Source organism: Gadus morhua, chromosome 21, assembly GCF_902167405.1.
Source record: "Gadus morhua chromosome 21, gadMor3.0, whole genome shotgun sequence".
Lineage (NCBI taxonomy): Eukaryota > Metazoa > Chordata > Actinopteri > Gadiformes > Gadidae > Gadus > Gadus morhua.
This window is the reverse complement of record NC_044068.1, coordinates 21,366,161-21,393,014: the sequence shown is the minus strand read 5'-3', so window position 1 is coordinate 21,393,014 and position 26,854 is coordinate 21,366,161. Positions and strand designations below refer to the sequence as shown.

General features: G+C 45.7%; 1 protein-coding gene across 2 annotated transcripts in view; it reads left to right on the top strand.

Moving 5' to 3' along the window:
* The window catches only part of LOC115534011 (uncharacterized), a 62,458-nt gene extending 39,895 nt beyond the window's left edge, over positions 1 to 22,563 (top strand). The window contains exons 5-6 of one of the 2 annotated variants that reach the window (XM_030344576.1): positions 21,071 to 21,164; positions 22,104 to 22,563. In XM_030344576.1, coding sequence (XP_030200436.1) covers positions 21,071 to 21,164; positions 22,104 to 22,107 — 98 coding nt within the window. In that variant the 3' untranslated portion in view covers positions 22,108 to 22,563. The remainder of the gene's footprint in view (positions 1 to 21,070; positions 21,165 to 22,103) is intronic. The other variant, XM_030344574.1, reaches the window with a different exon arrangement.
* The last annotated feature ends 4,291 nt before the right edge of the window (positions 22,564 to 26,854 follow it).

The following is a 26,854-nucleotide window of genomic DNA, read 5'->3' as shown; positions in this document are numbered from 1 at the left end:
ACTTCATTCAGCCTTTGGATCACATAAACTAACAGCAAGGGTCACCGCCGCTTAAAGGCCCACTATGCAACTTCGGGCATTTCTTCGCTGTTTTCTTGGTTTTGGCACGCACATTTCTCTACACAGCGCCCCCTACAGCTTCGTAGTAGATATTTTACAACACTGTCGTAACAACTCGTTGACGACCCTTCCCCATGCACTTCTACGCGAGCCATGTGCATTTGTTTTCAAAGAAGCCGGCGAATGCGTGGAGCCATGTCCGAAGTAGATGTTCATAAAGTGTAGGCAAGGTTATACATTTTTAAAATGGTGTATTTGTATTGCAATAAACATAAATCCATCCTTTTTTATAGTTGACGGGGAAAATTTATATCCTAGATTATAATTGTTTTATTATTGTCTGTATCTGGGGGACGAGACAGACGAACAGCAAAACACCCATGGAAACAAAGGTGTTTATATGATTGCAACCAAGCAAGCTAGAAACATACAGGGCTCACAACAAAACGGTCGAGAAAACAATTTTTACAGGGCTCACAACAAAATGGTTGAGCAAACACATTTGTACAGAGACTATCAACATCAAGAATACCACGAAGACAAAGTTCACCCAAGGGTACTTTCAATTTCAAAAGCAACACGGCCAAGTCGGCGTCTGATTTGCAGTCTTCTTTTTCTTTCAGTTCACGCTATTCCTGAAAAGCTTGCCCAACGTTTACTCGTGTCTGGCCTCTCTGTCGGTCAGTCTCCCTTTTCTCTTCTGTTCCTCCGACATTGGGTTTCTCTGTCTCTTTTTAGTCGGCTGATCTATGATGAATGTAACAATCCCTTAGTTACTTGTGTTTATATCGAGCCGGTTCCGTGTTTGGGGGTCTGTGCCGTAAAGCAATTCGTTACTTTGCGAGACCCGGGACTCCCGCGAGAGTGGGCGGCGGGTCGCCGGCAGAAACATATTCCTTTTCTCCGCCAAGATGCGCAAGGGGGAGTCGAAACAACGAACAATCGAACAAAAATGTATAATAGAACCATCGCAATGACTCTTAGCCTGTTATATTAAGGTAAATCAAGCCAAAAAAGTTGCATAGTTCCCCTTTCAGTCTGATCTCTTTCCTGGTCCATTCTTCTTTTGTTCCACCGACAGTCGCCTCTTGGGTCCCTTATCAGTCGATTGATCCATGAAGAATGCAACAATTGCCTCGCAACTGGCTGTTTATATCTAGCCGGTGCCATGTTTGGGTGTGTGTCTGTGCCGTAAAGCATTTTCGAAACTACAATCTGACTACATTTTCGAGGCGCGATTGGATACTTCCGCTGCGTCACATCCGGATTGTGTCGGTCCGAACAGAGCAAGTTGCATATGCGCTTTTTCCTTGGAGAGGTGACATGGGGCAATGACACACCCACCAAACGACCCAGAAATGGTTGCAGAACCATCAGAATAACTCTCAACCAGCATAATTAATGTGATTTTGGCTAAAAAAGTTGCATAGTGGGCCTTTAAGTGCCATCGTTTTAATTGTATGGGATAAAGTGACCTTTTTATATTTATCATTGACCACTTTCCCAAAGCCTTTGTTTTGAAACTTGTGGGTTGCTACTGATTGACCTCACCATAGCATATTTTATCCTGTTGTTTGTGGATTTACAGTGAGGCATTTCTTTGTGCAGACAGGGATATTGTTCTTTCATATGCCATTTTGTATACATTTATAAAATAAATACTAAGTGATGATAGGGCTATGATGTTTGTCCAGGTATCTAGCAAATTAAGAAACGGGAAACTGAAGTAATAAGTAGTGAAGGCCCCGTCCACACGGAGCCGAAACGGGCGAAAAGTCCATCAACCCTGCGCGCATACAGCATGAGCGCTGTATACAAACATTCAGTCACGAGGAGCTTCAACCTTTTAAATTGAGCAGAAATACTTTTGAATGTGTTCATTTGAATTGTGTTTAAATATGCTACAGTGGTCATTTGTTTAGCCAATTCATGTAAAACAATGAGGGTTTTGATTGTAGCGTAGCCTATGTGATAAAATAAATAAGTTGTTACATTTCGTCCACTCGCTCAAATTGATCGCTATAGACTACCGTAGGTTTATGAACTAAACGGCGGCAAGCTAGCGAAAGCCGGCGGCAAGCTTTGCGGAGTACCGGTATTTAACAACCATGGCGAATCAAAATATGATCACACACTTCTTCTTCTTCTTTATATAGCCTGTTAGAGATGCGCGGTTGGCGGTTGCAACCGCGGACTCCGCGGTTAAACCGCGGATCGGGCGGGTGACGTGACAAAAAATAATATTTTAATTAAATTCGGGCGGTTGGCGGTTTAACCAACGAAATTCAAAAATGTATACACATTGTTAAATGTCGTTACCTACTTCCAAGCACATTTTGAAATAATCAAATTCTCATCAGGCAGTAAATTGGCCTCGCTGTCTCTATCACACACACACACACACACACACACACACACACACACACACACACAGACACACACACACACACACACACACACTAACGGAAGCAAAAAAGTTTAAATTAAGTGACGATCCGTCCCATGTCGCGTCTCCACAAACCTGCAAGTTATGAAACAGCTGTCAGTATTGGAAGAAGCTTTAACGTCTCGTAGATGAAACTGCCTGGGTTATTTTGTTTCGTATAAGTTATATTTTAAAACAGCATTGTAGCCTACCACTCGTGGAATATGGAATTTCAAAGAGATGATGGAGTGATTTGACTCAGAAGTGACATCAGGCATTGGCAGCGCGAGATGTGCAGAACAAGTTAAACTTCTAGCTCAGTAACATCAACACCTAAGAAAGAAGGTAAGAAAAATAGTCGGAAAACTTTGATTTGCAAGGCAGGCAGGCAAGTGTTGGGCTTGTTACAGTAGCCTATATAGCCTTCAATGCGGTGAAATTTCGGAATTAATAGGCTCGAGTCGGCGTTTCCTTAAAAGGCTATCTTTCATTTTGCAAAAAACAACAACACAGTAGGCTATGTTACCATATTAAAATGGTGTACCAAATTGCGTTTTATTACAATGATAAAAAAGTGTAGGCCTACTAGCCTATGGTAAGGTCAGGTTTCCCGATGTGCTTGGCCATTTTAAAGTTTCTCCCTGTGCATCGATCGGAGACAGACGTCACTTCACTGATAATATTCTGGGGATAGGCTACAACATAGCCAATAGGCTTTCATACTAGGGACTTTATCCTTTAAATATCTTTGCGGCATTGGATCAGTCTCCTTTCAAGAACAGGCAAGAACTTTCTAGCCTCGCGTCAGCAGTGCATATACCTAAAAACAACAGGCGGATGGCGGGCGGGTGCGGTTTTGAAAATTGGTCAAAAAATTTGTTGCGGATGGATGGCGGGCGGATCAAGCGTTTTGTGATGCGGTTGCGGATGAAATAATAGCCCATCCGCGCATCTCTACTGCCTATACATTTTTTTAAGTGCAATATACACAGACTATATCCGACTGATTTTTTTCCAATTTGACCGGTAAAATGAAACCTTCCCGGTCATTTGACCGGCACCAATTTCTTCTAGCGGAAACACTGTCAGCGACACTAAGCAGAGAAGCGAGAGAGGTGGAGGAAGAATAGATATCTTGTTTCCCTTTACTTTATAACACAACATTAGCGGGATCTCGGGAGGAAATGTAATACTTAGCGAAATGCTAACCTTAGCTTAGTAGTTTGTTTACGTTCGCTGTACAGCGCCGCGCCAATCAACTGTGACTGGCTTGCTGCAGAGAGTGAGTGTCTTGGGAATACCCAGACAATATAATGGATATAATATGGACACATAAGACAATCAATATTCGGTATTTGTTATGGATTTATTGTACAAATTCCCTGAAAAGATGCACGTTCCAGGATGAATTGAAAAGCTCCCGTAAGGGCTGTGATGGCAGAGGACAGCTGATTTGGAATGGAACAACAGCTGTTCGCTTTCACGGGGAAAAACTAAGGAACTTGAACCTACTTAAGCCTACTAATTATCGTTCAAAAGCTATTAAATCTTCAACAAAATATGCAGATACTGTCAAAATCGGTTCCAGGGAGTATATAGGGATTATTAATGTTGTATTTGATGGTGTTTTTTTCTGGAACGAGTATTCGAATATTCGCTCGGAAAAACCAATGAGTATTCGAAGCCTGAAAAAAGGCATTCGGGCCAGCCCTCATGGTAATTAAACATTAAAACACCTGCGGCTTATAGTCCAGTGCGGCTTATATATGTACACATCATTCAATTTAGCTGCTGCGGTTTATACTCCGGTGCGCCTTATAGTGCGGAAAATACGGTACTTGACTTCCAGAAGCGTTCCAAACGTATTCCAAACACCAGAGAACGTCCTTCCTTATCCAGTTGTGATTAGTTTTTCTGTTGAAAAAAGAGTTTTTCAACTTTTTGACGGGGCGTAATGCAGAAGCACCTGAGCTGACTGCATGAGTTTGATTTTTTAAAGGCTACTTGTGGTGCATCTCCCCAATGCCACCGCGTCTTTTTGTAGCAGTTTGTGCACCAGAGCAACGACAGATTTGGTAGGAATTTGTTGTAATAGTTGAATAGTCCCAGATTTGCCTTAAACTCTGTCACATTTGAAGTTCAGGGTGCCTCATTGATCGCTACCACCATCTCATGCACTTGGTGCAGTCCTGATGCATCCACTTTGTGACCCAAAAATATCACTTCCTCACTCATGAACACACACTTGGTCCTCTTGAGCCTTAGACCGACCTCCTGTAGCCGTTTCAGCACCATGGTCAGTCTGCAGGTGCTCTAAAGGTACGGCCACACCAACCGCGTTACTCGCGTTAGGGGCGTTGAAAATCGGCATTTTTGCATTTTTGCATAGGGGTCTAGGCGCGTTACACGTGTTGAAGCGTTGCATTAGGGGCGTTAGACGCGGCAGTTGCATGTAATTACGCACGTAAACGCAGTAACGCGCCCAACGCACCAATGCCCGGAGTTCAGAAAATTTAACTTTCAACGCTCCAATGCGTGACGCTTAGCCGCGATAGCCAATCAGCGTGGAGCTTGACCTGACGTCACTGGCAGAGAGTAGTGAGCTTGCACAGAAGCATACGGCCGACATCTTTCTTTATTCTGGGTGGTAGTGATGAGCGAGAGGGCGTTTTTTTAACACCCGCCCCAACCGCCCCGCCCGACCCGTGGGGAATTCTGAAGCGGCCCGCCCGACCCTCCCAATTTGACCCACAAAAAAATAAAAATAATAATAACAACAAATAAAATAAAAAGCCTGGGGCTGAGGCTTATGCCTAATTTAACACGTAACTAAATGAGAAGGATTTGCGCTAAATTCGCATTATTGTGAAACTTCAACGGCAGGTCTACATCAAACAACAACAACAACGACAGCTTTACGCAATTATTTATTGAAGAACTGTTAACAAATGCGTGGAAGACATAGCCTATGTCTATCTATGATGTTCCCACAAACAGACACATAGCGCAGGCAATGCACACGCAGTGCCTAACTCAGACGACTAGCAGGAGTGGGAGCTTTGAGTGCAATAACTTTGTGACAGTGGGATGTATGCAAATGATAAGTTCTGTAGGCTAACGCAAAATTGCGATTTCACCTATGTATTCCAAAAGTTCCGGGTTGCGGGTTTTGACTTTTTTGACCCGCCCCACCCGAACCCGCGATACTTAGAGGAAACTGCTACCCAACCCACCCGGCCCGCGGGTGCCCGCGGGTAATTGGGTAACCCGCGCATCACTACTGGGTGGTAATAGTAACATAGTTACGCCATTAAATGCGTTTATGGAAACATTTCTAGCGAGAAATGTGCAATTTACTTTCATAATGTTCGCTCGGTGAATGTGAAGGATGTTTGGTTTGATAGTTATGACGAAGAGGGAACGCTCCGTTCACTTGCATGGACAGAGTCTCTGGTTGCTAAGCAACCTCAACGTCTTGGCGGACTATATCTCTGCTGATCAACACTGCGAATGCTGGAAACACACCAGACACACCATGTGAAGTTCTATTTCATGTAGGCTACGCCGTCTAGGCTTCGCCTTATGGGCTTGTCCCGTGCGCGCTGAAAATTCAAACTATGCACCTATCAGCGTGGGCACCGCCCACATTTCCCACGGTATCGTGTCTATATAACGCGGTGTATACCGTCGCTCATCCTCCCTTTTCTTTCAGCACTTGTGCTTATCAGCGAGAAATTGAGAACTACTATTAAGAAGATGAGAACTTCAACACGGATCTCCCAAGCCGGTGGCAGCGGATCGGGCGAGGCCGCGGACAAACGGCCCTTTTCAGGGCCACCTGAGAGCGCTCCTAGAGCTAGGTCCTTTTCAGGACTCCTATGCGCCTCCTGTCCCGCCTCCCTGGCACCGGGTGACGGGCACTTGGCGTGCTTTTGGTGCCTCGGCACCGACCACGCCGCGGCTGCTATGGCGGCCCCCGTCTCCTGTGTCGCCTGCCGGGAGCTGCCTGAAGAGGGGATCCTCTCCAGGCATCTCTTCTTTTCCCCTGCGGTGGAAATGGCTGACGCCATCGACCTATTCGGACCTGACGTCGACGATGGCATCATCGACGCCTCCCTGGACGACGTCTTCGGCGACTCGGCGTCCGGTTTTTCCCGCTCTCGGGTTACAACCGCCACCGTCATACAACACGAGGGTCCGCGCCGGATGACCGATCTCTTCCGGGAGATCATGGGTGAGGCGGCGGCCATCAAAGGGATTCCCATGCCGGCCCCGCCTCTCGCCCCCGTATCTGACGATATGCAGGGCGAGTGCTTTCGCACCCCATCTTTTTCCCGGCGGGTTACCCAGTGCCCCTTGTTCCCGCCTTTGCAGCACTTGTTTATTGCTGCCGGTGAGGACCCTTCGACCCTGAAGGCTCCGGTAAGATCCTACACGGATTTCACCAACGTGGAGGGGTGGGCCGATACTCAGGCGAGGGGGATCCCTCGTCTGGAGCCTCCCCTGGCAGCGCTTCTCTGTCCGGGCGCCGGATGGCTCCTTAACGAAAAGCCGCTGCCCCCCGACCGCCTCCAGAAGCAGATTGTCGGCCTAACGGACAGGGTGTTCGTTTGTGCCTCTCAATCCGCAGCGGCGGTCAACAACATCGCCCTGCTCTCCTCTGCCATGGTCTCCTTGTCGGCTGACAGGGAGGCCTACGGCCCGGAGGAAGCCGCGAGATGGCTGGCGGTTTCCCGCTTTGCCAGCGCCATCCTCCAGTTATGCCAGCCGATAGCCGTTTCGGCCGGCCAGCATATGGCGTGGGCTACCATGATTCAAAGGGTCATATGGCTCTCCCACACTGCGGTGCCGGAACGAGAGCGGGCCAGCCTCGTCCAGTGTCCACTAGCGCCGGATGGCCTATTTGGTCCCAGGTTCTCCGGGGTGCTCGCGCACCAGCAGTCAGTCCGTGAGAATCGTTCCCGGTTCGGGACGATTTTCACGGGCTCCTCCCGCCAGCAGGCTGAGAGGAAGCGGGGTCTAGGCCGGTCCCAGCGTTCCATGGGGCCGCCTCCGACTCCAGCCCCGGTGCAGCAGCCGCCGCGCACGGGGAGAGCAGCAGCGCCACGGACCGGGAAGTTCCGGACGCTTGCTCCTACTTTTTCTTTCCCTATTAAAGAAAAGAGTAAAGACCGTTCGGCCGAACGGCAGTACATGGTACCTAAAGAGCGATATTCCCCAGGCCACCTGCGTCCTACGCTTGTGGTGCGCTCCTCCATTTTGCCTCTTTCCCCCTCTCAGCCCGGTGGCTGTAGGGTGGCGGTCGGACGGCGTGTTCACATGGCCTCTGGTTGACCTGCTTCTAAGAAGCGGCGTCCCTTGGAGCCTCGTGGACGGATCAGAGACTCGTTGCACGGTCTCCTGGTACCCCACATTATAGGTGAGGAGATGGGTCCGCGCGCTGTGGCTACAGCCTGCGGACAGCGCATGCGCACAGGTGCTGCGGCCGGACGGCTCGCTCCCTGTTCAGCGGGCACGAGCGCGACGTCTAGACAGGTCGTTGTTTTTACAACTGCTAGTTGTGGTACGTCTCCTACGCTCGCTGAGCCTCCTCCCTTTCGTGGGAAGCCCCCCTTGGTTCACACGCAGTGTGAAGGCGGTAGGGGCAGAGGAATTCGGGTTATTCCTGGACGGTCTTCCTCAGCTGTCGGCTCGCCCTCTCTCCAACCGCTATGCGTGTTGGCAAGAGCGGTGCGTTCTGCCATCGTGGTTGGACACCACGTTGAGATGGGGCCATCCCATACAGTTCAAGCGTCGTCCCCCACCCTTTATGGGGTTGGTGGAGACCACGCTACGGGACCCGGCTGCGAGCACGGCTCTGGCAGCAGAGGTGGCACGTCTCTTGGTAAAGGGGGCCATCACTGTCGTTCCCCCCCACGAGTCTCACCTAGGTTTTTATTCCCGCTACTTCCTGGTTTCCAAGAAGTCAGGGGAAATGAGACCTATTCTGGATCTTCGCGTGTTCAACAGATTCGTTGCCACGAGGAAGTTCAGAATGCTCACGGTCGGAGCATTGTTCCGGTGTGTGAGAGAGGACGATTGGTTCACATCCCTGGATCTCAAGGATGCTTAATTCCACGTCCCTGTTCGGCAGGCGCACAGGAAGTTTCTCCGCTTTGCCTTTATGGGGATGGCGTACGAGTACCAGTGTCTGCCGTTCGGCTATTCCCTGGCTCCGCGCACCTTCTCGAAGTGTGTGGAGACAGCGTTGGAACCGCTCAGACGTCAGGGAAAGAGGATTCTCTTCTACCTAGACGATCTGCTTATTCTGAGCAACTCAGAAGAGACCGCGAGAAGGGACACCATGTTGGTGATAAACCATCTCTCCTTCCTGGGTTTTGCCATCAACTGGGAGAAGAGCTCCCCGCTCCCCAGCCGGCAGACAGTCTACTTGGGGCTTTGCCTAGACTCAGCCACCATGACTGCGATGCTTTCGCCTCCTCGGCGAGACGCCATCCTGTCGGCGCTCTCCCGTTTTCACGTTCGCAGAAACGTGACCGCACTGTCCACCATGCGCCTGTTGGGGCTGATGGCAGCTGCCCACCCCGTGGTCCCCCTGGGTCTGCTTTTTATGCGCATACTCCAGCGGTGGTTTGCTCGCCAACGGTTGGACCCCAGGCGACACAAGCTCAGGGTGCTCCTCGTCCCCCGTTCGGTGTCGCCAGACCTGGAATATTGTAAAGGACCCTCCGCCCTTCTCAAGGGTGTTCCACTGGGCAGGGTGGCGTCCTACGTAGTGGTCTTCACGGACGCCTCGTTGACGGGTTGGGGAGGAACGTGCCTCTCTCACTCGGTCGGAGACGAGTGGGGCACGCCCCCTACAGCACACATAAATGTGTTGGAGCTCGACGCTGTGAGGAAAGTGCTGTTGCATTTCTTTCACCTGGTGCGCGGCTGCCACGTTCTGATCAGGACAGACAGCGTGTCGGCGGCGGCGTACATCAACAGACAGGGGGGAGTCCGCTCCCCTGCTCTCCACCGAAAGGCGGTCGAGCTCTGGCTTTGGGCTCATCAGTATCTCCGCAGTCTGAGAGCCCTGCATATCGCGGGCGCCCAGAACTTTGGGGCGGACCTCATGTCTCGAGGCGGTCCCCGCCGAGACGAGTGGCGGTTACATCCCGACATTGTCAGACTGATCTGGCAGAGGTTCGGGACAGCGCAGGTGGACCTCTTCGCGTCCCGGGAGAACACGCACTGCAGGTGGTGGTTCTCCCTCAGCCCTCGGGATCTTCCCCCGTTGGGGGTAGATGCGTTGGCACACACACCTTGGCCGCGGGCTCTCTTGTATGCGTTTCCCCCGCTCCAGCTGATCCTTCCTCTTCTGGAACGGGTCAGACAGGAGAGACTGTCCCTGATATTAGTGGCCCCGGAGAACCGTTCAGCTCTGTGGTTTCCAGAGCTTGCCGCGCTCTCGCGGTCGGCGCCTTGGCCAGTACCATTCAGGCCGGATGCGCTTTCACAGGCCCACGGGACGGTGCACCACCCGCCCGATGTCTCGGGACGGCTGTTGGTTTGGCTCCTCAGAAGGTTTGCCTGAGACGGTTATCAACACTATTCAGAGTGCTCGTGCGCCTTCTACTTCTTCCCTCTATGCGGCGAAGTGGTGCGCCTTCTCTAATTGGTGTGAGACGAACCACGCTGTCCCATCTCAATGCGAGGTGGGAAGCGTGCTTTCGTTTCTGCAAAACTTATTGGAAAAAGGTTTGGCCTTCTCCACTATCAAGGTCTATGCGGCAGCCGTTTCGGCTGGCCATGCAGGCTGTGATGGTGGACCGATCTTCAGCCATCCACTGGTCAAGAGATTCTTGCGTGGGGCTAGACGGGTTAGGCCTGTTTCACGCGTGCTTACACCACGCTGGGATCTCCCCACCGTGTTGCGCGGATTGTCCAGGGATCCTTTCGAGCCTCTCTCCCAGGCCCCTTTGGATGCCCTGTCATTTAAGACGGCGCTCTTGTTGGCCTTGGTTTCTGCCAAGCGGGCCGGTGAGCTAACCGCTCTGTCTGTCAGCCCGAGTTGCTTGTTGCTAAACGAGGACAGCTCCTTCGCGTTGCTCAGACCTAATCCTGCGTTCCTCCCGAAGAACATTAATAGTTCTTTTCGGTCGAGGGATATTGTGCTTAAGGCTTTTCACCCCCCGCCTCATTCTAGTGAGGCGGAGGCGCATCTCCTGTGCCCGGTTCGGGCGTTGGCTATGTACGTGAATCGCTCGCAAACAACAACAGTTGTTTGTGTGTTATAGCGACGCTAGCGGGGGCCGCGCTCTCTCTAAGCAGCGGTTTTCTCGCTGGGTATGTGAGGGTGTTTGCCTAGCCTACTCTCGGCAGGGCTTGGCGCCACCGTTGGGCGTTAAAGCTCACTCCACACGGAGCGTGGCCGCTTCAACGGCTCTACTCAAGGGCGTTTCGGTGGAAGAAATCTGCGCGGCTGTGTCTTGGTCTTCCCCCGGCCCCTTTGTCAGTTTTTACATGTTAGACATGTCCAGGGGCTCACTCGGCAACTCTGTGCTAGAGTCCGGGATCCCTTTTACGGCTTAAGAATATAGACATGTTCTTTAAAGCGGCGTGGTTGGATTTCCTCTCGCCGGCTGGCGAGTTGGTCTTGATTACCAGTCTCTTACTCTCCCACCTTTTTTCAAATGAAAAACAGGCTAGGGGGTTTTCTATTGGCTCGCCAATTGTCTGGTGGTTTTGTTTACCAGTGAGGCACTCCCGCCGTTTTCTTCAAATAAGAAACGGCCGAGAGTCCCATTATTGGAGAGCCGAATTCCGTAGCTCCGCCCCCGGTGGTAGCGGACCTAATGGCTACCGTGTTGCACTGGTTTTCTTTTCCTTTTCATGGGTTCCATGAAGCACGGAATAGAGCCGGAGTCTTTACAGACTCACTTTTTTCTCCCTTGACCATTGCCTTGCTTGATCTAGGAGGAATTAGTTTTTATAAAGCTGTTGTGTTTTACACTTCCTTGGCTTTTTGAGTCTTAATGTGCTCTGGTGACTTAGGTCTTTTTGACTGGGGTCCAGCAGGAGTACATTGATCGGGCTCCGCTCGCAGCTTCACCTTAGCCCATAAGGCGAAGCCTAGACGGCGTAGCCTACATGAAATAGAACGATAGTTATGTTATTATAACTCTAGTTCTATGATTGTAGGCGTAGCCGTCTAGTTTCCCACCTGCTGTACCCTCCAAATGCTGAAAGAAAAGCGTGGAGGATGAGCGACGGTATACACCGCGTTATATAGACACGATACCGTGGGAAATGTGGGCCGTGCCCACGCTGATAGGTGCATAGTTTGAATTTTCAGCGCGCGCAGGCGCGCGCACGGGACAAGCCCATAAGGCGAAGCCTAGACGGCTATGCCTACAATCATAGAACTAGAGTTATAATAACATAACTATCGTTATTTAACCCGATTATTGTTATTTATATCCGAGATTATTTAATCTAACCCGATCTAAACTCTATCATGCACCCAAACACGGCGGCGTTTGGGTTTCCTACCTCGGACTCCAGCGCAGCCACGGCCGACATCTTTCTTTATTCTGGGTGGAAATAGTTACATAGTTACGCCATTAAATGCGTTTATGGAAACATTTTTAGCGAGAAATGTGCATTTTACTTTCATAATGTTCGCTCGGTGAATGTGAAGGACGTTTGGTTTGATAGTTATGACGAAGAGGGAACGCTCCGTTCACTTGCATGGACATGGACTCATCTAGCTGCGTTGGCGCGTTGACACATTGGCAGCGTTGAACTATGGCAAGCCATCCCCGCCAGAAAACGGCATAATTTAGGCGCGTATCACCTTCATTACGCCGTAAAAAACGCCGTAAAATGTAGAAAAACGCCGTCATGCGCAGAAAAGCGCCGCTTTTTACGCCGCAATTGAGCCTTTCAAAAGCGCGCGTAAAAAGCGCAGTTTTGAACATCATACCGCGCGTAAAATACGGCGCTTTTGTGCACGTCACAACGCCGTAAAATACGGCGTTTCTCTAGTATGCTAATAATCTCCGCCCTTCTTTTCTCTCAACCAATGCATTTGAAGTGTTTGCGCCCAATCGCTGAACAAGACAAGCAGACCAAATCAGTTCAACACAGATCTCTTCTCATTTGGCGTTAGTTGTAGCGTCATATTCATATAGATATATATATTAGTAAATGCAGTTTCAACGTTGTGATAACCGTGGTCCAATCGATCGAGACGCTTGCTATGTAGGGAAGAGGTTGTCGGATCGAATCCATTTATTGACAGATTTGTGCTTTTGTCAGATGGTCACGCTTTTATGATCGCAATGCTTTTTAGTCCGCAAGCCAGACCTCCTGTATTATAAGTTCCAAATTCAGTGCCTTTTTAGTCAGCCAGCCAGATCATCTAGGTGTCTTGTTACACGCTTTATAAGTTAATTATATTTAAGTTATTACAGCCATGGAGCCTTTATTTTCGCGGAGTTATCGTAACATCCTCTCTTGTTCAATCGATATAAATACACAGTGGAAAGGAGTGAGAGGGAGCCATAGAGAGACACTGATGAACTGGGGAGCCATGCTCTAACAACGTTCAGAGGCTTGTAAACAGTCTGAGTCTGACAAGGTGCTTAAATGGGCTCTGGAGACGCAGGAATGTTGTTGGATTCAACTATTTGTGAAAAGAATAGACTGATATGAATGCTTCAAATATTAAAACCCGATTGATTAGGACTATGCCGACATAATATCAGTCCTAATCCTGAACGTACCGTGCGTACATTTTTCACGGCATTTTCCCCCAGACAGACAGACAGACACTTTATTTACCCCAAACTAACTTTCATAATCCAGCAGGTTACACAATACAAATAACTCTTACACAAATACAGACAGCCTATACAGTAGGCTAATACAGCGCCCACCTCAGCAAAAGGTAAAATGTAAAAAGAAGATATAAGCTACATTTAAATTACAGATGCTGTAGCCTACATAAAAATACAGATGCCACATGAAATATGAAAATAGGATGCAATGTATAAATATGCAAAACTAAGATATAACTAGGCTATAATGAGAAAACTCGGTTACAGCTGTGCAATGACTGTCTATGGAATGATCTTGTCACTTTACTGCCACACATTGTGTGTGTCAGTAAAGTGATAGAATATAGGAGGTAGGAGAATCCGTGTATGGTTCGTTCTTTGAATATTCAGATTTAAAACAAAATCAGAAAAAACAGGATTGTTTTTAGTTTTTTCTGATTTGGTTTTGAAACTGAAAAAGGGCAAAAGGAATAAACAAATAAACGGCATTTGTGTTGCTGTGTTTTGTGTGTTGGTTTTTTAAACCCGAAACAGAAAAACAAAAATAGATACATGCATAGTTATAGGCTACACCAGAAGGCAGAACGCAGCGAAGAAAAAAGAGCCAACCACCTTAACCAGCAATAGACTGTCTAATTATATTTAGCCTTAGTTATGGCCGCACTTGAACCTCATGGTGATTTTATTCGTGAACTAGGCTATTTGACACTGGAAAGACACACGACGCGATCAGTAGGCTATAGCCTACCGCTCTAAAGCAATCTAGTGCCTTGAAGTGCTCCGTTATGACGGTGAGGAGGTTCTGTGTGGAGCACAACCTTCAAAGAAGAATTCTAGTATCCGATTTAGTTTCAGATAGTCCACTCGCAGACTAGTCGCCGGCTCCATGGGAAACAATAAAGCTGGCCATTGTAGAATGCGAGAGACTCGATGTAACGTTTGAAACGTCTTTATATGTATTTTTATTCATCTCATCTCATCTCATCTTCGTCCGCTTATCCGGGGTCGGGTCGCGGGGGGAGCAGCTCAAGCAGGGGGCTCCAGACTTCACTTTCCCGGGCCACATTGACCAGCTCTGACGGGGGGATCCCGAGGCGTTCCCAGGCCAGTGTTGAGATATAATCTCTCCACCTAGTCCTGGGTCTTCCCCGAGGACACCCCCTTCCCACTGGACATGCCTGAAACACCTCCCAAGGAAGGCGCCCAGTGGGCATCCTTACCAGATACCCGAACTACCTCAGCTGACTCCTTTCCAAGTAAAGGAGCAGCGGCTCTAATCCGAGTTCCTCACGGATGGCTGAGCTTCTCAACCTATCCCTAAGGGAGATGCCAGCCACCCTTCTGAGAAAACTCATCTCGGCCACTTGTACCCACGATCTCGTCCTTTCGGTCATCACCCAACCCTCATGACCATAGGTGAGGATAGGAACGAAGATCGACCGGTAGATCGAGAGCTTTGCCTTGCGGCTCAGCTCTCTTTTCGTAACAACGGTGCGGTAAAACGAACGCAATACCGCCCCCGCTGCTCCGATTCTCCAGCCAATCTCACGCTCCATAGTACCCTCACTCGCGAACAAGACCCCGAGGTACTTGAACTCCTTCACTTGGGCTAAGGACTAATTTCCTACCCGGAGTAAGCAATCCACCGGTTTCCTGCTAAGAGTCATGGCCTCAGATTTAGCGGTGCTGATCCTCATCCCAGCCGCTTCACACTCGGCCGCCAGCCGATCCAGTGAGTCCTGAAGGTCACAGGCCGATGATGATCCAATGAGGACCACATCTTCTGCAAAAAGCAGTGACGAGATCCTCAGACCACCGAACTGCAACCCCTCCCCACCACGACTACGCCTCGATATCCTGTCCATGTATATCACAAACAGGATTGGTGACAAGGCGCAGCCCTGGCGGAGACCAGCACCCACTGAGAACGAAACTGACTGGCTGCCGAGGACGCAAATGTATTTTTATTTATTTTTTAAAACAACCTCTTGCCTACAGAGCAAGCGTCTCTATCGATTGGGCCACGGCCACGGTGACCACACTGTTGTAACTGGATTTACTAATTTATATCTATATGACGTATTTTACGGCGTTGTGATGTGCACAAAAACGCCGTATTTTACGCGCGGTTTGATGTTCAAAACGGCGCTTTTTACGCGCACTCTTGAAAGGCCTAATTGCGGCGTAAAAAGCGGCGTTTTTTTGCGCATGACGGCGTAAAATACAGGCATGCAAACTGGCTCGGGGTGAAAAAGGTGAGAATGATGCGTGAGCTGAGAAAAACACAGACCCGCTATAGGGTTCCAGGTTTATACTCCGGGGAGTTTTCTTTTACATTTTTTAATGTATTAGGGTTAGTCACAAGCTAAAAAAAAATTACAGGACTGCGCACAATTACGAACAAAGCATTAATTTATTATGTGCAAGGGCAGCCCCAATAGGTACATAACTTATTACAAAATTAAGAAAGAATATTGAGAAGAATAAAAAGAGGTGGGAGGACAGGGCAATAGGAGTATGCCATTATTTATTTTTCTTCTTGGCCTGGACCAGTGTCTCAAGGGCCCGCTTCTCTCACCTATATCGACTAGTATGTATCACCACAACTGGTGACCCCGCTGAAAAATTCTCTTTCGGCGCGTTTCCACCTGAGGGTGCGTTCGGTTCGGTTCGCAAAGTTGCGGCACGGTTCGCGTTTCCACTGCCAAAAGTGGGCGTGACATGGGGATAAAAACAAACCGCGAGGTATTATTCTGGACAATGGACGTGTCGCGTAAAACGTTAGCTTGGGCGAACAAGGAGGTGGAGCATGGACCTATTAAAGAAGACAATACTTTATTAAAGCATGCAATTGTGATGTAGAACAAAATAAAAAGAAAACAAAGTGCTTGCATGATATTGAAGCCTACAGCGATCGTTACTTAACTTGTGTGGTGGTGCCTTATCATTTGTTTACCCTTCACTCCCATTGGCTGAATCGATGAGAACGTTTTAGATAATATAAGGTCGCGGGGAGACGAAGCTCTGTTCGTTTGTATATTTTATTTACGTGACCATATTTTTGTTATGTTTGTTTTGGGAATCAGTTCTCGTCGTTCACCTTCGGGATGTTTACGTAGCTGCCGCGGCGATCGACATCCGGCCTACCATGGGTAGGGTAGACTGTGTACAGTTGAGTACAGGGTACAGTTGAGACATCCGTAATATCTTTAGTGCGCAAACATGCTTCTGCGCTGATTTTTGCTCTGCACATGCGTATAGACGTCCTCTTTCAGCGTGGGAGATTTGAACTGTGTGTGTGGCTCCGCTACGAAGTTATCGGCAGAAGTCTGTTTTTGCAGGTAAGATTTTGACTTCACCATGTCCATTTCGCAATGAATACCTTCTTACCCCTTCGTGACTCAAAAAGTAATGTTGCATATTTGTAAACGTTAGTTTGTGCTCTAAAAATAGATATATTGCATGGCATAGTTGCATTGAAGGGCATTACGTAATACTGTGTAATGTGCCAGGAGGTCATCGGGGGACAGTTGAGACACATCGTCTCAACTGTACCCGACCTAGAACTCCGTTGCGTTACATGTGAAGCGCTTGCCCGTTTATGACAACATGGTTTGAATCACAATTAGACCAAATTAAAGACATTGGTGAATTCATATTGATGTATATATATATATTTCAACTGTATACTATGAATCTGTGCATTTTACTTGTATGAATGTTGCCAAAACTTCAAAGTTTAAAGTGAAATACAACAAGTGGTTAAACGAGTACAGTTGAGACAGATCATCCTATAGGCAGCTTTACACATTAACTAATAGACTATACTTTTTAAAGCGTGTTTTAATGTTTTTTTGTGTAGCTAGTATATTTATATTGTCATTTAGACATTACATAATACAATTAGGTGTAAAATGTTTATGTTCCTTCCAAAAAAATAATGGTACAAACGTTGGCAGTAGCCTAAATTATTGTGGTGTGTGTGTTTGTGAGAGAGAGAGAGGGGGGGGGGGGGGGGGGGGGGGGGACTTTGTATTTATTTATTTATTTATTTCCCTACTTGCTTACTAACTTATTTGTACTATGCCTGTTACAGGATGCCACGATCGAGAGTTAGGTCTACAAATAGGGGAGTGCCACCAGAGGACTTAGAGAGGGCTTCCAGGTCTATTGAGTCAGGATTGTCATACAGGAAGGTCGCTGAGATTACGTAACAAACTTTACAATTTAAATATATTTTAAATATTGAATACCCAGCTTTTAACCTGACATGATGGTTCCTAAATATTTGTTATTATATTTGTTACAAGTTATTTGTTATTATATTATTGTTGTTATAAGTTATTTGTTATAAGTTATTTGTTTAACCAGTTTTTTTATATTATATGATGACATTGATGAGTTGAAAAAATTAATAAATGTAGCCTAGGCTAAGCTTAAAAAGTGGATGTTTGTTGTTTGCTTTACCCTGCTATTAATAGATGGTGTGATGTAAATTACATTGATTATAGACTTATGGGTTGTAGTCTATGGTATTTTAACATAATACATTAGAAAAACACATGAACACATGATTATTTCAGTGATTTAAATACAAAGACAAAGACTGCAAAGACTGGCATGTCACATTTCCATTGTTTTCAATGGAGTCTCAACTGTACCCGCGACTGTCTCAACTGTACCCTACCATTTTTCAGCGAGGGTATAGTTGAGACAAAAGTGCACTTTTTTTATTTGATTGATTGTATAAAAATTAGACACCTTCAAGATATAAATCCTTGGTTATATTTTGGCACACACCCTGAAAATATGTTAAGTCTAAAATAATTTCTTTTTTGGTGTCTTTTAATAATCTAAGAACGCAGAAATTTCCAAAATTTCCTCACACAGTCTAATTTGTGTGAGGAAGCTGGTAAAAGTAAACGTGTATCCAACTGTACTCAGTCTACCCTACTGTCGGCGGTGGAAACGCTCGGTGGAAACGAGGCATTTAAAGGCTCCGCTGGGCTCACGCTTGGCCGTTTCAGATGGTAGGCGACTTTCCGGTCGCGCTGTCGGTTGGCCACGCGGCTTCACGAGCGCGCGCATGCGTTCGACGAGCACGGAAGACAGTTCCACGGGAGTGCGCCCACTTGTCGTTCCGCCTGACAGAATGCTGCGCCTTCTCTCTGTCCGCTCGCCTCTCCATTGAGAATATATTAGCAGGCGCTACAAGGACCCCCCCCCCCCCCCCCCAAAAAAATGTTTTCTCAACGGATCTCCACGAATCACACAAGTGGTCAATTTTGTCTTCAAAACGGCGAATTTCGCCGAAAGGTGACTAGTTTGCATGCCTGAAAATAAGGCGTTTTTCTACATTTTACGGCGTTTTTTACGCCGTAATGAAGGTGATACGCGTCTAAATGATGACGTTTTCTGGCGGGGATGGCTTGCCATATTGAACCACCACACACGGATCAAGCGTCAGGTTAGGCGCGTTACTCGCGTTATCCAACGCGAGTAACGCGGTTGGTGTGGCCGCACCATTAGTGGTCTTTTCCTGTCGGCAGGATGTCATCCAGATATATGGCCACACGAGGGATGCTCTACAGCAGTCCCTCCATGGTCCGTTGGAAAATAGCTGGACATGATGAAACGCCAAAAGGAAGCACTCTGTAAGTGAACAAGCCTTTGTGTGTATTAATAGTTGCATACTTTTGGCTTCCTCATCCAATGTAATCTGATGGTAGGCATGACTCAGATCTAACTTTGTACATTTCTGTCCACCTGAAAAAAGGGCAATCAGGTCCTCAATTCTGGGGATTGGATACCGCTCTAGTTTTTAGATATGGTTCACGGTCAGTTTGTAGTCTCCGCTCAGGGACCACCGGCACTGCCCAATCAGGATATTTTACTGGTTAAATTATCTCCTGGGCAAGGAGACGGTCGAGTTCAGCCTCAACTCATCCTCTCATGGCGTACGGGACGGGTCTGGCTTTAAAAAACCTGGGGGCTGCTTCCTTGTCCTCCTATATTTTTGCTAAAAATATATGTATTAATATATTGCTAAATATATTGCTAAATCTCCCTAATTCGTCTTTGTAAACCTCCCCAAACTCCACGAGTACCTCCCCCAAGGTCTCTTCTCTGACCTGAGTATCTGTTGTTCTGGTCTTCCCTGTGCCTTCTCTGGGTTCTCTGTCTGAACATGGTGGATCTGAGGTTCTGGTCTCCAATGTAAACTTAGCTTCCTAATCCGGTACCTGCCTACCAGACTATGGCCTGAACCTGCCAACACAATCTACTATAAGCTTTTAACTAGCTGTTTATGCTGTACTTTAACCACTGCTGCTCCCAAAAATTGTACTTTATGTCCTATGTATGTGTTTAGCCTCACTGTACATGAGTGTAGCTCTGTCACCTCCTTCCCCCATAAGGTTTTGTACACAGAGTCACAGTCATCTTTTTCACCCTCCCCTTGGCTGACATAGTGGGTTTCCTGAGTCTTCCCATGCTTCCCTGTCGGTACGCCAACCCCTCTAAACTGTAAAGCGCTAGCTGAGCCATTTGACCTATGCACACTTTTTGAATATGACCAATTTTACCACGCTCTACAGTCCCCAGCCCTGTGCTGCTCACCTCCACACCTGTAACACGTGTTGTACTGGTGCTGCTGCTTAGTGGGGAACTGCTTTGTAGATATTTTGTGCACTGCTTGAGGTAGGGCTGAGAGATTAATGGAATTTTGATCGCGATTTCGATTTTAGCGTCAAACTATCACAAAATTAACATAATCAAGTTTTCGATTATTATTTTTTTAATGTTTTTTTTTCTTGTTTTATAGAAAGAGCAGAACAGCTGAATACATATTTGCAGGGGCGCCGCTAGGGATTTTGGGCCCCATGAAAAGAATAGTATAATAATTTCTGTATTATAATTTCATCATCATTTGGGGCCTCTCTGGGCCCCCCTCCATCATGGCCCCCTAGAATCCGTCTCCTTTACCCCCCCTTTTCGGCGCCCCTGCATATTTGTATATTATTTTGGATTGGATTCTTTCTGACCATTTTGTGCATGTCTTTAAGGCGAAATTTCAAAGTTCTCAGTTACAAAGATTTTTTGGGAGAGACATGCTGAATAAATACAACATGTTTTCAAACTCAAAAATAATTGTTTGAAGAATCATGATTTCAATATGGACCAAAATAATCGTGATAAGGATTTTTCCCATAATGTAAATCCTTTACATCCTTGCTGGCTGTCTCAATGGCTTGTGCCATCTCCAGTGCTTTGTCAAAGGTCAAATCCGGCTCTGACAACAGTCGGCGCTGAATACGGTCATCTCAGATTCTACAAACCAGTCTGTCGCGTAGCATCTCTGACAACTTGTCTCTATAGTTGCAATCCAGTGCTAATTTCCAGGCTTGGCAGGACTGACAAAGTTCCTCACAAGGCTGCAGGTCGGACTTCCCACTGAACTGAGTAATATAGCTTTCTGCCGACCTGCATCTGTGATTTCATTAGCTGCAAAAAAGTGGTGGATAACCTCACAATGTTCTTCCCACAACTGCAACTCACTCAGTTTTTCATTCTTTCTTTCTTTTTCTTTCTTTCTTTCTTTCTTTCTTTCTTTCTTTCTTTCTTTCTTTCTTTCTTTCTTTCTTTCTTTCTTCCTCCCACAATTTTTCACCTAGAGACTCCATTCCACTTTCAAAAGGTTCATATTAGCTTGGAATCGTGTGCTACCATTCAAAATGTTAAAATACTAAAAACTTTTTTGAAGGTATTCTACTGTTGAGGTATTACCTTCTACAATGGAAGTCCATTGGAGGACAGCGCATCTCCGACACTTCAATTACTTCAGACTTCGTAACTTGGTACATTTTTTACCGTTAACCTTCATCATTTAACAAATGAACACACTTTATTCTCCAAAGGTATCTAAACATTTTCGATAACATTTATACTTTTTTCAGAATCAACAGTTTAATTTCATATCCGCTTCGTTAAGTTGGTCTTCCGTTGAGGCTGGAGCCTGATGACGTCAGACGCTCCAGCTTGGGTTAGAGAGGATCACAGCTTTTGTGATAGCCACGCTTGTGGTTATCACAAAATCAAACCATTTCAGACATTGCAGAGCCTAACAATGTAAACATTTATCCTAGAAACCCAATGCAAAGCTTAAACGGTTACCTTATATCTTGTTACACTGGTGCTAAAATGATTAATCAATTGGAAATATGATTATTATATATCTGGAGTTTCTGTGGGGACCCCGTTTAGATGGCTAGACACTAGTTGCTCTTATATATCCAATGTACTTCCGGTAGAAGCTAAATGCTAACATAAACTATCTTTTTCACGTCATGCCATCTACACAAACGATTTGTCCTTTAAAAGGTACTCCGAGAAGTTCAACAATACAAGCCTTTTCCGTTTGTGAGCTATCTCGATTAACTAGATGGTGCATTTTCTGCAGGAAATGCATTTGTAGTTATTTTTGTTGGGTGAATTCATACATGAGCTTGACATAAAGTTACAGTAAATAAAACATGTCCTATGCTACTCACTCGCCAGACACTTGGATATTGAATCATTCCTAATCAACAGTTTCAACAGTTGTTAATGGGAAAATGATCAAATCTATTTCTCAATCAGTTTAAAAATTGTTACTAACTGGCTACTCACTAGCCAAGGTACTGAGCCACCGACTTTCCCACCCTTTATTGCTATATAATGTATCTAAAAACAATACAATGTCTTACAATGAACAACGTTAAACTATTTCTTATGTATTCTTCTCCTAATCCTCCCAGGTGATAAGCCAGTTATTCTGGTAGTGCTGCACCACACCCACGACCGTGAGAAGAACGTCAGCCCTCATAGAATGGATCCCTCACAGCCGTTCAACGACAAGATCGGCCTGAGTGTGGCATGCCTGTTCTATGAGGGCAAGCTTCTCGAATGTAAACACAATAGGAAAGAAATCAAAAAGGTCTTAGATCATTTGTCACTTCCTAACAAAGCCCAAAGTTAATTTTGTGATGTAAATAATTCTCTGCATTGGTGTTGCTAAATGACCAAATGAGGCGGATGATCTATGCGTCAATATACTAATGATAGAAGGCTTTGCAAGAAAACATGAATGTCTTAATATTGATATTTATTTGCTCATTGCTGTTTGCAAGTGATTTGTGTTTTTTCCTGTTCGTTATAACTGATGAAAGATAATTAAACATTAAACAACACGTTATTAACGGCGTTAACGCAAACCAATTTTAACGGCGTTATTTTTTTTTCTTTGGCTCAAAACAAAGAAGCAATAGCCTGACTGCTATGTTCAAGGCAGTATGTTTGTATGTTCATCGTTTAATTGCACTATAGGCTTTTTTTTTGTATCGTCCTGTTTTGATCAGTATATGCCAATGTTGTTATCAATAAAAAAACCTTTGCACAAGGCAAGCCGATGCACTTCTTCATGTTGATAAGAGCATTAAAATGAGAACAAGTAATGGGACAAAGAAATCGAGGGATATTTATCATAGAAAAAAGATTTGCGATTAATCGCGAGTTAACTATGACATTAATCGCGATTAAATATTTTAATCGCTTGACAGCACTAGTATATATATATGATTGTTGTGTAATAGCAATTATAGCAACAATATAAAGGAGAGGAGAAGGGCATGAGTCATTCGTCCTGAGAAGGTCCATCTGTTTTTGACACTCCGTCAACCAATTTGTTATGTCTGCTATGTTTTGAACTCAACTGATGTACAGCCATGGCTTGTACATCAGTGGACATTATGATGATGCATCATTGGATTTTTTGTTGGCGATACTCGATACTAAATATACCATAACCTAGGCTATTCCAAACACTACTCATGAGAAACAATACTACCCACTATATGATACAAATTACCAATCAAATGACACTACAAGCAGCATCGGTCATCATCACTGAGGCACATAAAAAAAAATTGATGTCTTCATATATATATTTATTTCACGGCTCTTCTCAATGCTGTTGAATTCTCTGTTCAAGTCGTCCGGTAACTTATCAACCCTAGCGTATTCGTTTGCAAAGCGAGATCAACGTCTTTGGCGAACTATTTCTCAGCTGATCGACACTACGAATGATAGAGGTCCACTATGACTGATAGAGGTCCAGTTCGCTGAACACCTCCGCTTCGCATCGGTGTCCTGTTCGCCCTATCTGGGCTTATTTTCCCGATTATGACCGACGTTCTATCCATCATCTCTTACATATTATTATGTGGCGATCACAGCCCTGTCGCCAAGTGCCGCAACGGATCCTGGGAGGGTCTGCGGCACTGCCACAGAGGCAGTCATGGTTGTGTGCGATATGATGTGTGTGGTGTGTTTACATGAAGTCTCTCAGGGTCGTGCAGAGTATGGGCCACAAGAGTTTCAAACTCATATAACTTGGGCACCAGTTTGGTCATTCCAGTGCTGCTCAACACATTATTATTGAAAACATATTTTTCCATAAATATTTTTCATATACGATATAGTATTTGGGAGGGGGGGATTTGATGGAGCTAGCCCCCCCCCCCCCTCGCGCACATCAACCGTAGCAGCAGTAGGCCTCCTTATAGTAGTATTCATGTGGTTGAAAATGCTCCTAGATTTCCTACAGCTGAACTGTATGCTCTCTTACCAAACTAGAGCCCATCAAGTGTATTAAATATACAAGGTAAATGACTTAAGCAATCAACGAAACACTCTGGTATGCTGAATCCTTTACCGTGGAGCCTAAAAAATTTACGGAGGACACAACAATGTCTAACTATGTTGGAGGAGAAGTAATGGTAGATCAGGAGAGTCAGATCAGATGAGAGGGAAGAGATTACAGGAGAGGACGGAGATAAGTGGAGAAGGAGATAAGGGAAGAGGAGAAGAGGCAGATAGAGGGAGGGGAGAGGTGGAAAGTAAAAGAAGAGGGGAAATAGGAGAAGGAGATCAGGGGAGATGTGAGGTATTGGGCACAATTCAATGTATGGAACAGTATATTAGTTTGTTTATTACAGTCCTGGCAACAGGCATGGCTCAATGTAGCTTCCGAGCAAGCTGATATTAGCCAAGAAAAACTCTAAAGAATTATAGATATGGGTAGGCTGTGGATGGTAAGCTAAATGAAATACAGTAGGTAACTGGTTGAAGGTGAACTTCTGCAGGTGTTCGAACACGGCAGGTGTCTAGAACACGGCGGAGGATACGTTTAAGGGGTTTATTTTCTCTCTGCAACCACAAACCAACGCACACACACACACACACACACACTGGATGGCAATCAATCTGGATGGCTCATTAAAATGGTTCGAGATATTGTAGCAGGATATTAGATGTGGGGTTTCCATACCAAGTTGAATAGAAAACCACACAACACAGAACAGTCAACGGTGATTTATTTTGGGGGTAATTAAATCCAGGGGGGGAGGTCAACTACCTCAGTAAAAGCTCAAGCCTTAATCAGTCCTTTTGTCCAGTGACCAGGGGCCATGGCAAGAAGGGCATCCGGTACACCGCCGTCGGTACACCGCCGTCGGTACACCGCCGTCGGTACACCGCCGTCGGTACACCCTCTCTCTCACTCAAACCTAATACTGACCAATAGGAGCATCTGACCATCGTGAGGAGAGGCAAATGTATACAAGTTTCATTAGCAGAAGGGGAAAACGGCGGTATTTTTGGTGCACCACATACATTAGGCATATAAGTGGATTATCGCCACTACATGAGTTGATTTAGGGAATGTTAACAGATTAATTGTAAACTCTGCTTCTTGTTTATGTAAACTCTCTCTCTTAATGACTTTATATCCAACGTTGTGGAATTAGAGAAGACTGCTTCTATATTAGTTAAAAATGACTGTGTAATTGTAGAGTGGTTGATGGAGTTAGTGAAATGAGAGTTATCACTAGTATAATACAAGGTTCGCTACACAAGAAGGTCGGAAGGGGGCTATTTAAATGATAAAAAACAACAACATTATTTAATTAAAAATATATATAAATTAGTTATGAGAGGCCCACCATTGTTTGTTCTTACCTCTATAACCTATCACTCAATTTTGGCAAATTAGATGTTTTTACTTGATATATAAAAAGGGGCTCCCCCCCCCGCTCGCGTAGGGCACCGAAACGGCCAGCAGCGGCACTTCTTCTCGTATCCGAACAGATCGGGGCCCTGAGAACTATGTATTGGGGCAAATGCAACAGTTTCTAAGAGGTAGCCTCCCCACGATGATGAGTTTTCCGAAAGATGCTACATTACCGGTTCAAGTAACCATAATCAACCCTTTTTCAGGCGATGTCTTGGACAGAAATCTTATTCCGTTCACTTGAGGTAGGCAGGGTAGAGTAGGGGGAAACATCCCCCCTTAGGAAAATGTGACATTACTGTGAAACAAAACATAAATGTGACTCGAATTGCCATCCCAGTATTGACTGTGAGTTATTCACCAAACATTAAAATCGCTTGGCCTTCATAATCAATAAGTATTTAGACTGGAAACATTTTTGTACAAATGGGGCGTTGTGTCCCATCAGGGGGGGTAAAACGACCCCCAAGTTGGGGTAAAATGACCCCCAAGGTTGGGTAAAACGACCCCCAAGTTGCGGTAAAATGACCCCCAAGGTGGGGTAAAATGCCCCCTTTCTTACCAACCAGTTTGCTCCATATATCAACAGCAAAATGAACAGACTATAGTTTTTATCTCTAAAAGTTAAAGGCAAGTAATGTATTAACATATAAATATTTTTTTCAGGAATGTCCAAAATAGCAATTTTTTAACATTTATATTTATATTATTATACATATATAACATATAACAACTAAGCCATGCAAACAAATATGTTGTCATTAATAAACAGACAAATAAATAAATAAACAAACAGACAAACATTCATGCATAAGCCATTCACTGTTTATCCATGCAAATTTCGCAGATGAATTCCCCTCGAATCTCATTGGAACAATCTACTACATGTGCCCACTTTTGGCACCCCTCACACCTTATCCATTCCCCGCCCACTAATTAAAATAACTCCCCACAGAGAGGCATTCTGTATCATCTTCTGTCTTCTTATTCTTCATGTCAGCTGGTCTGAAGATTCACATACCCTCTTTCGTGGGCTCTTTTTTTTTTCTTGGCCTAGGAGACAGCTCTTCTAGAATTGAGGAGGGTGACTGACTCGGTCCTTTAAAAAGGAATAAAAATACATTAGAATACAGAAACCAAAAACCTAGTTGAAAGAACACATACACACACACACACACACACACACGTATACAACACACAATGTAGTGATGAATAAGATGATGATAACAATGACAATGACAGTAGCCTAACAGTAAGAGGTTGAAATACAAATTAAATGACCAGCTGTAGTGTGTCTTCAAGTGACTGGAAGGTTAATTATAGTGAGCTCTTTCGAATACATCGATGTTCAGCTGGCCTCTGGAGACTTGTGCCAGGTTGTGGTAGGGAGTGGGCGCTAGTGCTGGGGACCACGGATGATCCACTGGGGCCTGTCAGGAG